This window comes from Orcinus orca, chromosome 15, assembly GCF_937001465.1.
Source record: "Orcinus orca chromosome 15, mOrcOrc1.1, whole genome shotgun sequence".
Taxonomy (NCBI): domain Eukaryota; kingdom Metazoa; phylum Chordata; class Mammalia; order Artiodactyla; family Delphinidae; genus Orcinus; species Orcinus orca.
Genome location: NC_064573.1, coordinates 74433940 through 74447343, shown reverse-complemented (window position 1 = coordinate 74447343; position 13404 = coordinate 74433940). Strand labels below are relative to the sequence as shown.

General features: G+C 46.5%; 1 protein-coding gene across 15 annotated transcripts in view; it reads right to left on the bottom strand.

Moving 5' to 3' along the window:
* Positions 1–13404, bottom strand: part of RPH3A (rabphilin 3A) — a 286320-nt gene that overhangs the window by 17795 nt on the left and 255121 nt on the right. For all 15 annotated transcript variants that reach the window (XM_049698396.1, XM_049698398.1, XM_049698397.1 and 12 more), the window contains 7 exons: positions 11139–11304; positions 7878–7916; positions 7626–7778; positions 6267–6353; positions 4498–4560; positions 3204–3443; positions 942–1021 (listed from right to left, as the gene is read on the bottom strand). In XM_049698396.1, coding sequence (XP_049554353.1) covers positions 942–1021; positions 3204–3443; positions 4498–4560; positions 6267–6353; positions 7626–7778; positions 7878–7916; positions 11139–11304 — 828 coding nt within the window. The remainder of the gene's footprint in view (positions 1–941; positions 1022–3203; positions 3444–4497; positions 4561–6266; positions 6354–7625; positions 7779–7877; positions 7917–11138; positions 11305–13404) is intronic.

The window sequence follows — 13404 nt, the reverse complement described above, 5'->3', positions numbered from 1 at the left end:
TGACCTGGGTACGTTGATCTAGAAGTTGTGTTAAGCATTTCATACATTATTGATCATCCAAACTGGGACATTTTGTGAGTGGAAAGGAGAGTTCTTAATTATTTCATCAAGGCAACAGGCATAGCTGGGGACCATCTGTGCAAACTGGGACACCCCGCCACCTTCCACGTAACACTCACCAACATCCTCATGGGAGAGACTCTATTATTATCCCTGAGGCACAGAGAGGTTAACTTCCCCCAAATCCCACAGCTAGGAGGGGCGGAGCTGGTATTTGAACCCAGGAAGTCTGGTTCCTGAACCTTGCTTGTTATTTTCTATAGACCAGACTTGGGGCAGGGGGAGATCCTGGTCAACTACTTCCTGGGATTAGCATTGGCATCATCCAGCTTTCTTTGCGGGCTGCAGTAAAGTTGGCTCACTGCCCCTGGAGCCTGTAGCATGGAGATGCTCTTCCAATCTGGTTTGCCTCGCCCCCCCTCCCCACCCCAGAAGCCCAGATTACTGTCCTTGTATCTGCAACAATAAGTCCTGACTCAGTCTGTAGCTCCAGCTTGACAGCCCCGTCTATAGAAGGAGCTGTTCAGTGGCATGTCAGCTGTCAAGTTAGGCTGTCACTGCTCCCAGGTGACACCTCTGAGATCCCCTCCAGAGGGTGTGGATGGGGCTGGGCAGATCTTGGCTCTGCCCTTGAAGCTTGGTTTCCTCCACTCCCAGGAGGCAGCTGCAGTTAAGTGAAACCCCTCTGGGACCTTCCCCGGAGGAAGTCCTCCCTGCAAAGGAATTGGCCGTGGCTAATTCCTGCTCTTTCCTCATCACTGTCACTGTCACAGATAGACAAGGCAATGACAGGAGACAGACATGGTCACCCATGCCCTCCCCAAGTCCCCTAGAAATGCCAGAACATCCTAAGTGGTCCCCAGCTTGGCCCCCTTACCCACCTTGGCCTTTATGATGGTGCAGTGCAGGGAGCTGTTGTCCTGGTCGTAGAGAAGGCTGAACTCCAGGGCACCCAGGGTGGCTGAAGAAGACAGAGGCAGGTACCAAGAGGACATTAATTCATTCAACAAACATTTCCTGAGCACTTACCGTGTGCCCAGTCTGGGCTAGCCATTGAGCCTACAGAGGAGAGGAAGACTCAGTCCCTCTGGACTCCCCATCCTGGTAGACCCTCCTCTTCTTTGGAACCCTCAGCACACCTGTGATCAGTTAATCATTTGTGCAATTGCCTACTTAATGACTTCCATCTGCTAGGTTGAGAGTCCCATGAGGGCAAGGCTGTGACTGCCCTGTTCACTGCTATGTCCCCGCTGGGCACAGTGCAGGGCACACAGTTTGTGCTCACTTACTTGCTGAAGGAATAAATGAGTCTCAGCATTTGCTGTTGCCTCTGTCTGGAATGCTCTCTCTCTAGATCCTCACATGGCTAGTGCCTTTTCATTATCCACATCACAGCTTAAATGTCACCTCCTCAGAGAAACCCTCCCTGATTGCTCCATCTAAAGCAGCCACCCTCATGGTCATTCGCCCTATTTTATTTCCTTCACGGTGCTCTGTCTTTATTTGAAATGAACTCATTGGTATGTTTCTCTCCACTAGAATATTAGTCCCATTAGATCAGCCATCTTGTCTGTTATTATTTTTTTTCTTTTTTTGCCATGGTAACCCTAGCACTTAGAATAGTTTGGGGGCACCTCGTAGGTGCTCAATAAATACTTGTCAAATATAGAGATGAGTGAGGGAGGGAGTTGAATACAGAGACAGGCTTGTTATAAATCACTAGGGACAGCTCCTAACAGGGACATACACCGGCTGGGAGGGATCTTCTAGGCTTGGCAGGTCAGCAAAGAGACACTTAAGGCAGATGGAAGGAGCAGTGGCCACTGCTCCAGGCAGAAGGACCAGGATGTGGAAAGCCAGGAAGGTGGGATAGACATGGTGCATTTCCAGGGCAGAAACAGCCCCCAGCCAGCGAGGTGGGGGTAGGCTCCTCAGACTCCTTTCCCCTGAGCCTGCAGACTCATGACCCCTGTGAGAGACAGGACAGCTGATATTCCCTCCAGGTCTGGCCTCTGGCCTGCTGCAGCAATGAGACTGTCAGTCCCTCCACTCACTGGCCATATGAACTTGGACAAGTCCCTGAACCTCTCCGAGCCTCTGTCTCCTTATTTGTGAAATTGGAATAGGAAAAGCAACTATTCCCAGGCTCACTGGGATAATTAAATTGAGCATGTGCACGTAACACAGTTAGAAAAGTGCCCGGCACAAAATAAGGCCTCAACAAGTGTTGACTATTATTACCTCAGATGTGCATGTCATATAATAATAATTCCTCACGTGTGTTTCGCACTATATAATAATGATTTCTGGTTTATGAAGCCCTTTCTCAGCAGGTACCTCAGTTTACGACCCCTCAGCCCTGCATGGGAGGTGGTATTTGCTTTCCCTTTTACAACGAGGGGAGGTGACACGATGGGCCAAAGCCATCCCGCCGATTACAGCCCTTGGTCCATTTCTTCTGAGTGGGTCCAGTCTCCCCATCTGACCAGGAGCTCTTAGAACGTTCCCCCAACCCCACAGCATGCATCAGGTCCAGACACAACCCATCTATGCTTCCCTGCAGCTCACAAAGGCCACCCCAGCTCTCCCCTGCTGCTCCCAGCCACACCCAGGAGAAGCGCCACTGGTGTGTGTGTGTGTGGCACAGAGCAGGCACTTTATAAATCATTGAATGGATGGATGCAAGAGGAAGTGTCAGAAATTTTAAAGTCATGGTTAAAAAATGACTTTTTAGAAGACACACACCAAAGAGTCTGGGAAACAATTAAAATAGATTTCTATCTATATATACACCTAGGAGTGGAATTGCTGAGTCATATGATAGTTCTATGGAACCACCAAATAGAACTTTGTGAATATAGTTGAATTGCACTCTTAAAAAATTATGTAAATGGTTAACGTTGATGTTATGTGTCTTTTACAACAGTGAAAAAATAGATGCGCTTATACTTTAGAAAGCTGATGTCATTTTGTGAATTTAGTAACACGAATTTGTATTTTTATAACTTGGTAAATATGTTTATTAGGTTTGGCATATTGGGGGGCTGGGGATGTACAGAGCTGTCCCCAGAGCCATTCCTATTTCCCTGGGGGCGACCGCTGAAGTGACTTTTCCAGCCACCCCTCCGTTACGCGTCACCTACTTGCTTCATCTGAATCATAGCTGTTGGCTTCCTCCTCCTCCTCCTCCTCCGCTGGGCGTGGGGGCTGGTGGGCTGGGACCACGGCCGGCTGGGGAGCAGCAGCAGACGCTTGGGAATAGGGTGGGTGGCCCGCTCGGTCCTCCCTGGCTCCAACTGCCGAATAGCCCCCAACTCCCCCCACTCTCTCCTCTCGCGGTGGGGCGGTGGCCCCTGTACAGGCGGGGTCACTCAGAGCCACCTCTGCAGGGGAGATGGGGAGACGGTGGGAAAGAGGCAGCTGAGTCCCTGTGTCATAACGACAGCAGTGACAAATGCTGCAGCATTACCACGAGTGATGGGCACCTACTGTGTACCAGGTGCTTGGCGAGCTTTGTGCCAGAATCACCCACTGCCCTGCAATGGGGGACTGCCACTTCCAGTGGACAGGGGGGCCACATCATGCCATTCACCGGTTCTCAGAATGTTGCCTTTGTCAAAGCCACCCAAGGAAGGCTTGCAAAAATGCAGGTTCCCAGGCTCCATCTAGAATCTGCAGGCCCTGTCGTGGGGCCTTGGAATCTATGTTTTATAACAAGTTCCATGAGCAAAACAGACCTCACTGAGAGCCCTCACTGGTATGGGCTCTGAAGCCAGACAGCCTGGATTTGAATCTCAGCTGGAGCAAGATTACTTATCTCTGGGCCTCAGTTTTCTCACCTGTAAGATGGGAATTTTAAGACCTGAAGGTGCTCAAATAGTATTAGCTATCATTTAAAAAATTTTCTAGTATGTGCACAGCACTTAGCACAGTAGCTGGTGCATTAGAAAGCAATGAATCTGTTGTAGTGATTGGTGCTGCTGCATATATATCATGTGTAATAATCACTGTCACTCGGTGTGGTCTTCATACATTGCAGGCCACGTGCTAAGGTGTTCCATGTATTGGTTTTACTTAATCCTCCCAGCAACTCTGTGAGGTAGGTCCTTGGATTATTCTCCTTTTAGAGATAAGGAAACTGAGGCTCTGGGAAGTTAAGTGACTTGCCCAGGGTCACAGAGCTGGGAAGTAAAGAAGCAGTGATTTGAATGCAGGCAGCTTATACTCTTAATCACTGTATGTATTGTCATTTTCTATCTATCTAATCTTAGTACAGACTCTCTAGAGTTTTAGAATTAGGGAATTCCCTTAGAGCTCATCAGATAGGTCTCAGGATGCAGAATGGGCCAATGTCTGGCAGCCCCTGCTCTCTCTCTCTCTCTCAGTCAGTGGAAGAGGTGGTCACCTGCGCAGGCACAGAAAGAGGCGAACACTTGCCTGGTCTCTGATCTGAAAAACGTCCTGCTGGCCCGGGACTGGGTCTGCTGCCTCCCGGGGGTCCTGAGTGGGGCAAAGAGAGAAAGAAGTTTGGAATAGAGAAGGCGGCATCATTTGGGTATTTGTCCTGAGGACCCCTCGTTTCACAGGTGTGGACACAGGCCCAGGGGCAGCAGGTGATGTGCAGAGGTACCCAGGGTTGCAGGAACAGTCCCATTGGGGGATTCTGGTGTTGGAAAGCCCTGGCTTCAAGCCCAAATCCTTCCATTCTGGGCCTCAGCTTCCTCCTCTGTGAAGTGGGGATGAGCAGGTATTACCTGCTCTTCATGTTTTGTTGGCTGTTATGAGGTCGACAAACAAATGGAGCAAGAATCGTTTGCAAGGTAACGGGCAAGTCCAGGCTTTGAGTCCACCATTATTACGGGGTCATTACTGGTCCAGAGGATTCTATATAACTACATTTCCGAAGCTTGGGATGTGGGGGAGAGCCACAGGGATGGGGCATGAAATAACATCCAATGACAGAGTGAGAAAGTCATTCTGGGTTCCCACTGCCTTTCCATACTGATCCCGTCATGGGAAAAGTCTCATCTAGGTGCTACTTTAACACTTCTCTAACCTTTGTAAATGTCCCTTTTGAGCAAAAGAGGACAGGCCTCAGGCTCCGAACCTTCAGCAGGCCAGAGTACTGAGAATGTCATTGCACCTGCAATGTATTTTCAGTACATTAATTTTTATAACAGCCCCCCACAATAGGTTGAATGGTGTTCTCCAAAAAAATGTTCAAGTCCTAACCCCCAGTCCCTGTGAATGTGAATATTTGATCATCTTTGCAGGTGATCAAGTTAAGATGATGTCATTAGGGTGAGCCCTAATCCAATATGACTATGCCCTTATAAAGAGGGGAAATTTGGACACACAGGGACCCATGCATAGAAGGAAGATGATGTGAAGACACATCCACAAGCCAAGGAATGCCCGAGGCCCCCAGAAGCAAGAGGAGAGGCTGGGACAGGAAGGAAGGAACCAACCCTGGCTACACCTTGATTTTGGACTTCTGGCTTCTAGAACTGTGGGACAATACATTTCTGTTATTTTAAGCCACCCAGTTTGTGATATTTGTTATGGCTGCCCTAGCAAACTAATATACTCTCTTTTTCTGGTATGGAATACTGGTTTCCCACTTATGCCATTATTATAGGTTTCTTTTAAAATAACAGATTTTAACTGCACCAATTAGGAATTATTTCCATTGTTTTACACAAGCCATATATGTTCAGATTTTCTCACATTACTAATCTCTTTGCCCACCATTTCTTCCTGAATCTCACATATCTGTCTGAGAACCTTTGCCTTTTCCTTAAAGTCTGAAGTCCTTAAAATTTCCTTGAAAGAGTTTATGATAACTTCTCTCAATTATGTTCTTAAAGGAGGTCAATTTGAAGAAAACATTAAGGAAATAAGAGGGCAGATCATAGGTGCATGTGGTAAAAATTGTGAAATTGGAGTGATGACGTCAGAAGGTGGGAAACAGTGAGGGATGAAGTACTGTCACTTCTTGCATTTAGGTAGATATGATGCTACCCTTCCTCCCACCCCCACCAGCTTCCCAGCCTAGAGTATTATTCATTCTAAAGGTCTTCGAAGAGTTTCGGGTTTGGTGGTGGCTGCAGCTTTGCAGAAAGCCCAGCGGGTTCCGCAAGCAAGGGTGGGAGGTATTGGGGTCACAGCTGAGTGACAGCCTGGGCGGGTGGGTGAGTGGCACGTACCTGGCTGCCCAGGCTGGGGGGGCGCTGGACTCTGTATCAAAGCCGGGGTGGGTCTAGAGGCCTGCACTGAGTTGGCCCGTCTCAAACCTGCAGGGGAAAGGAAAGAGCCTGTCATATCGCACACACACACACTCACACACAGTCAAAGCAGGAAGAAGCCTGGGACCAGTCAGCCGGCATGAGGCATGGTCCTCTGGGTGTGAACTGGATGCAGCCCCCTGACACTTCCAGCTCTTTCAGACCCTCTTCTCCTCCCCTCCGTGTGTTCTCTCTTTCCAATACTCAGATGCCCCTGGGCAACTCACTGCAACAACATGGATGTTGAAAAGCTCAGGTTCTGTGACGTTGCTTCCGACATCTGTGACCTTGCACAAATGACCTATCCTCTTTGGGCCTCAGTCTCCTCATCCATCAAATGGGGATAACAGTACTTACCTCATAAGGTTGTGGTGGAGACACAATAATACAATACATGTAAAATGCTCAGAACAGTGCCTGGCATGTAGTAAACACTCAACATCTGGCAGATGTTGATATTACTTTATAATTATTGAAAGACTGTTCTTATCTTCGCATGGACCTAGCTTTGCATCCCAGATTTTTCTTTTATAAGCTGTGTGTCTTTGGGCTGGTCACTTACCCTCTCTGAACTGCAGATGCTTCATGGAGGCAACAACTCTACCCACTTGATTAACATTTTTAAAAGAACTTATTTCATCTCTACACCTTTTGAGGTGAGTGCTTTATTAGCTCCATTTTACAAACGGGGAAACTGTGGCACAGAGGGGTTAAGGAGCTCACCTAACGTCTCTTGGCTGGTTAGTAGCCGAGCCAGGGTTTGAACTCAGGCATTTGGTCTCCAGAGTCTACCTGAGACTATTAGATGCTACTGCCTCCTGCAGAGCTGCTGGGGGATCAAATGGGGATGATATACACAGCAGTTCCTGGTACTGAGAAAGTATGACATTCCTAGAAGAATACCCTGTCTTCTCTCACCTCACTGGGCTAGATCCCACCTTTCCTGAATCCAAATATTTTTCACTGGAGAGATGCTTGAATGATCATGACAGAAAGTGCTTTGCCACCTCTGGCTGGGGCTTACAAATTCTTGTCCCAGGGTCCTGCATTAGCACTTCCATTTGCTTGTTCATTTGGGTCCTTGTTCATCCATCCATCCATCCATCCATCCATCCATCCATCCACTCACTCACTCACTCATTCACTCACTCACTCATTCAACAAGTGTTCATTGAATGCCTACCGAGCGCCAATGAATAAATGAAAAAAACCACTGTTCTCCCCATTCCTTTTGATTCTCCTCATCCAGGAAGCCTGTCTGGATTTGCCCATCTCTCTCACCTGCTGAGCCCCGGCTGGGGTCACCAGCAGCTCCGCCGTGGCTCTGGTCCCAGCTCTCTGAGTCCCGGCTAGATGAGCTCATTCGTGCCTCGGAGGCCCTGCGCACAGGAGGCCCATAGCTTCCTTGCCCAGGAGCAGAGGCCAGGTCAGGGCCTGAAAGGAAAAGCATGAATTGAAGGGAGAAAAGGCAATGGAGGAATGGGGAAAAGGACTCCTGTCTCAAAAGCAGAAGACAGAGTCGGCAGAACCCACCTGTCTTCTGACCTGGGCCCCTCCTGTCATCAGAGTCACCTGGAGAGAGAGAAAACTGATGAGAAGTATGTATTGGGTTGGCCAAAATGTTCACCTGGGTTTTTCTGTAACATCCTATGGAAAAACCCAAATGAACTATTTGGCAAATCCCCAATATTTGATGTCTTCTGGAGAGCTGACACTTAAGGAGCTCACAAAAGGGCCCATCCACCATTCCCAAGAACTTTAAAAAAAAAATTAAAACTTTCTTTTCCCAACTTCCCCTTTGATATAGAGCCTATCTACAAATTTCACATTATTTCCATTGCAAACAAATTGGGATCATGGGCTACGTACTGTTTCTAGAATGTGCTTTGTTCACTTAATTTGAATTTCCCCAGAATTCACCAAGCATGCTCCAACCTCAAACCCTTTGCACACGGTATTTCCAAAGATTCTATGAGCCCTCTTTATCACCTTGGTCAGGTTTCTCCCCAGATATCATCTCTCAGACAGCCCTTCTCTGGGCCATTCTGTCCAACATGAAGCCTCTATCCCCTCTACCTGTTTCATTTTTCTTCCTGGCACTTATCACTACCTGATATTATGTTGTATTTGCATTTGCTGTTTGTTGAGCATCTGTTTCCCCCACTAGAATTTTAATTGCATGAGAGCATGGATCTTATCTGTTCCATTCACTGATTCCCTGGGGCATAGAACAGAGCCTGGAACTCACTAGGTGTTCCGTAACTGTTCATTAAGAGAATATTGAAAGCTCATATCATGGGTATAATTCCAAATCTACAATATACATTTACATCATTCAATTTTTAAAAAATATTTATTTACTTTATTTTCTTTATTATTTTTTTTTGGCTGCATCAGGTCTTAGTTGCAGTACACGGGATCTTTCGTTGCAGCACACGGGCTTCTCTCTAGTTGCGACATGTTTTCTCTCTCTAGTTGTGGCGCGCAGTCTCCAGGGCACATGGGCTCTGTAGTTTGCGGCACACGGGTTCTCTCGTTGAGGCACACGGGCTCAGTAGTTGTGGTGCACAGGCTTAGTTGCCCCATGGCATGTGGGATCTTAGTTCCCCTACTGGGGATCGAACCTGCGTTCCCTGCATTGGAAGGCGGATTCTTTACCACTGGACCACTAGGGAAGTCCCTATAGCATTCAATTTTAAAAGATGCTTAATACACCATGGTGTGGATATACCATAATCTATTCAACAATTACCCCGTTAATGAACGCTTAGTTTTTTTCAGTATTTTTGCTACCATAAACAACGATGCAATAAATACGATTATACATATGTCTTTTACATGGGTACTTTTCTTGCTGTTAAATATATTCCCAGAGGGGGACTGTTGGATCAAATAGTATATACACTTCAAATTTTAATAACCTCTGCCATATTACTTTTGAAGAGGCTGGGGGTGACTTATAGTCTTACCAACAGTTTATACCATCATTTCTCCACATATTCACCAGCACTAGATGTTATTGCCAACAATTGTTTAGGAGTTGCTATGCAATGCAGGTGATGTTACTTCTTTCCAATGAGGTGAATATTTTCAGAGTCATTTGTTTTGACTAGAGTTTATATAATAAGCTAATTCATACCATTTATGTGTGTAAGTGTACGTGTCTGTGTATAGGTGATTAATATTATGTACTATTGGCCAACATTTACTAAGTGCTGCACTCTGCAAAGTACTGTACATGTACAGGCATACCTTGGAGATATTGTAGGTTCAGTTCCAAACCACTGCCATAAAGCGAATATCACAAAAAAAGTGAGTCACGTGAATTTTTTCCCACTGCATATAAAAGTTATGTTTACCCTATACTGTAGTCTATTAAGTGTGAAACAGCATTATGTCTTAAAAATGCACATACCTTAATTTAAAATATTTTATTGTGAAAAAAAAGCCAAAACAATTACAATAGTAACATTGAAGATCACCGATCACAGATCACCATAACAAATATAATAATAATGAAAAAGTTTGAAATACTGTGAGAATTACCAAAATGTGACACAGAGAGACAAAGTGAGCAGGAAAAATGGCACCGACAGACTTGCTTGATGCAGGGTTGCCACAAACCTTCAGTTTATAAAAAATTGCAGTGACTATGAAGTGCAATAAAGCAAAGTGTAATAAAATGAGGTATGCCTGTAGCATCTCATTTAATCTTCAAAATAACCCAGTGAGTTATTAATCTCATTTTATAGATGAGGAAAGAGTTTTAGAGAGGTTAGGTCACTCATCCAAGCTCACATGACTTGTAAGTGGCAGAGCTGGAATTCAAACTCAGGTCTTCCTGGGCTCCCATGTTCAAGATCTTGACAGTAAAGCTACGCAGTCTTCTCAGCCTAGAGGGAGTAATGTTTAACCAGGAAGAAAGATGTTCTAGAGGTGGAAACGTGGGGCTTCTCAGGGATGCAGTATAGGTTGACAATTTGATGAGTCTCTGCAAGGAGCAGAAACTGCTGATGGCTTGCCAGGATGAAAGTATTTGTTGAGTGCCTTTTGACTGCCAGACACTGTAGCGGGCACCTTGAGAAGTTATAGTTGGACACTTCAATTTTTGAGACCTTCAACTATAACCTTCCTTTTAGAAGCACTGACTGCGCTCAACTCTAGAACTGTCATTCAGACCAGATTTTATCACTTAGCTAATTGAAAGTATTGCAAGGGCTTTATCTGGTCAGCCTTAGTGGCCTTAATATATTAAAATGTGTTTTCATTGGGGTCATATTTTTTCTTTTTATTGCTTTGTCTCTCCCTTTTTTACCATCATTTTAATAATTAATAATAATACTTAGATAATAGTGGTAATGTCCAGAGTAGTGGTAATTTTCTTTTACTAATTTCCTTGCTATTCATCTTTCATTTTTAATCAGGAGCAAAGAAGGCCTTCTCAGCAAGCCCCCTTTCCCCCGCCCCCCAGACTCCAGCGTGTATTTTGATGTTGGGAGTCTTTCTCAGTTCCTAATTTTGATTTCCACCTCTGTTATACCTCTCAATACTCCATCAGGGATGACAACAAAGTCTTTTGGCAGCCTGGCATTGCTGGAGAGTTCCCTGAACTATCTTTTTGATAAAGGTTTGTGATGAGCTGTGAAGGAGACACAGGGGACCTAGACCCAAGCCCAGAGGCTGGCTGTCCACCAACTGGGTAGAAACACAAACATGATGTCAGGGCACCCTTCAGGTAGACCAGTTAGCCAAGACCCATCCTTGGTTCTGAAAGGAGAAGCTGTATTTTCCTACCTCGAGTTGGAGCCCGGGCAGGGTGTTTGGGCTCAGGGGTGGGCTGCTCAGGGGCAGCGGGCTCACTGGCTGGCTGCTGGGGCTTGGTCTTCTTTATGGGCATAGGCTGTGGGAGGACCTGTTTGGGGAAGCCCTTGAAGAACCATGCTCCAGAGCGCTTCCACACCTGGGGGAGGAGAGGTAGAACATGAAGACACGACAGCCAAGCCCTATCGCTCCTGCCTTCACGAGAGCCAATTTTTCACTTTTCTCCCTGCTCACAGAGCACTGACACAATAGGCAGTGCATTTTCTCACCAGTACACAGCTTTCACAAATCTTATTTGATTCACACAATATCCCTGAACACTCAATAGAGAATAACCAATCTCTTGATGGAAACAGTTGAATATCAGAAAGGTTATGAACAGGTATAAGGTTACACAGCCAGAGAGTGGACTGACACCAAGTCTCCCACCTCTTAAATGTGCTGTGCTCCCTACTACACTGGCTGCTGTAAAGACGATGATCCACGTACACCCTCCCCAAGACCTCTGGCCTTCTTCCCTGCCTTGTGGATTAGCGTTCCACCTGGGGCAGTGTGTTGGACATCTTCTGTTGCCCCTTCAGATTGGTTCTACATCTTTTTTCACCCTGCTCTGTGCCCCAGGAAGCTGACCAGTAAGGACTACAGTAACTGGAATTTCTTGATCTCTACCTTCCAGGTGGATCTGGTCAAGGAGAGCATCAGTGGGGGATCGGCGGAAAGAAGATAGTGAGGTCAGGGTACTGAGTCCCTTGGCTCCCTCCTTGCTAGGCAGGCAGTGGCTACATTCCTGCTGGTTGATACCCAGTGTCCAGCCTGGTAACTGCTCCCTCCTCCACTCCTTCAGTCTCAGGAGTGGTATCAGCAACCCTGCTATTGCTGGTGCTGCGAGCTTCACCACGCCTCGCTGATCTTCCTTATCCAAGCCCAGACCCTTGCAAACAGCACCTTTATCAAAGCTTCCTTGATAATCCTGATGGACTGTGCCATCTGTTCTCCCAGGACCCTGACTGATATTGAGGGAAATATGGTCCTTGCAACAGTCTCCAAGGCAGGAATCTGCAGCAGAAGATGAGTGATGAAGAAATTGGGAAAAGGCGAAGGGAGTTAATTGGGACAAAGTGGGTAATAAAAAGCAAGCCTAGGTAAGAGAAAGATTCCATGAGAGAAAAAAACAGAGATAGAGTGAAGACAGTACAGAGGAAGAAGTGTGAAGGGTGAGAGGCAAAGAGAGAAAGAAGAAAAGGCAGAGGAGATAAGGATGAAAGGGAAAAAAGAGCTCTGAGGAGGAGAGTACAGACGGCCCTCGACTTACAATGGTTTTCTTATGATATTTTTGAATTTACAGTGTTGCAAAATCGATATGCATTCAATAAAAACGATACTTCAAATTTTTATTTTATTTTTATTTTTTTTTGCCACACCATGCAGTATGCAGGATCTTAGTTCCCTGACCAGGGATCGAACCCACGCCCCCTGCAGTGGAAGCTCGGAGTCTTAACCACTGGACTGCCATGGAAGTCCTTTTCGAATTTTGAATTTTGATCTTTTCCTGGGCTAGCAATACTCGATCGGATACTGTCTCGTGATGTTGACCAGGGGCAGGGAGCCACAGCTCCCAGTCAGCCACACGATCACGATGGGAAACAGCTGTACACTGACGATGATTCTGTACCCATGCAGCTATTCTTTTTGTGCGTGTGTGTGGTATGCGGGCCTCTCACTGTTGTGGCCTCTCCCGTTGCAGAGCACAGGCTCCGGACGCGCAGGCTCAGCGGCCATGGCTCACGGGCCCAGCCACTCCGCGGCATGTGGGATCTTCCTGGACCGGGGCACGAACCCGTGTCCCCTGCATCGGCAGGCAGACTCTCAACCACTGCGCCACCAGCGAAGCCCCTCTTTTTTTTTTTTAACCTTCAGTACAGTATTCAATAAATTACAGGAGATACTCAACACTTATTATAAAATGGGCTTTGTCTTAGATGATTTTGCCCAGCTGTCGGCTAATGTAAATGCCCTGGGCATATTTAAGGTAGGCTAGGCTATGACGTTCACTAGGTTAGGTGTATTAAATGCATTTTCCACGTAACGATGGGTTTATCGGGACGCAACCCCATTGTAAGTTGAGGAAGATCTGTACAGGGAAAGAAAAGAAAATGAGGGAAAGTGTGAGACAAGAAGTGAAGTAGAGGGAAAGAGAAGGTGGCAGTAGGGGAAGACCCAGAAGATGAGAAATGGGGAG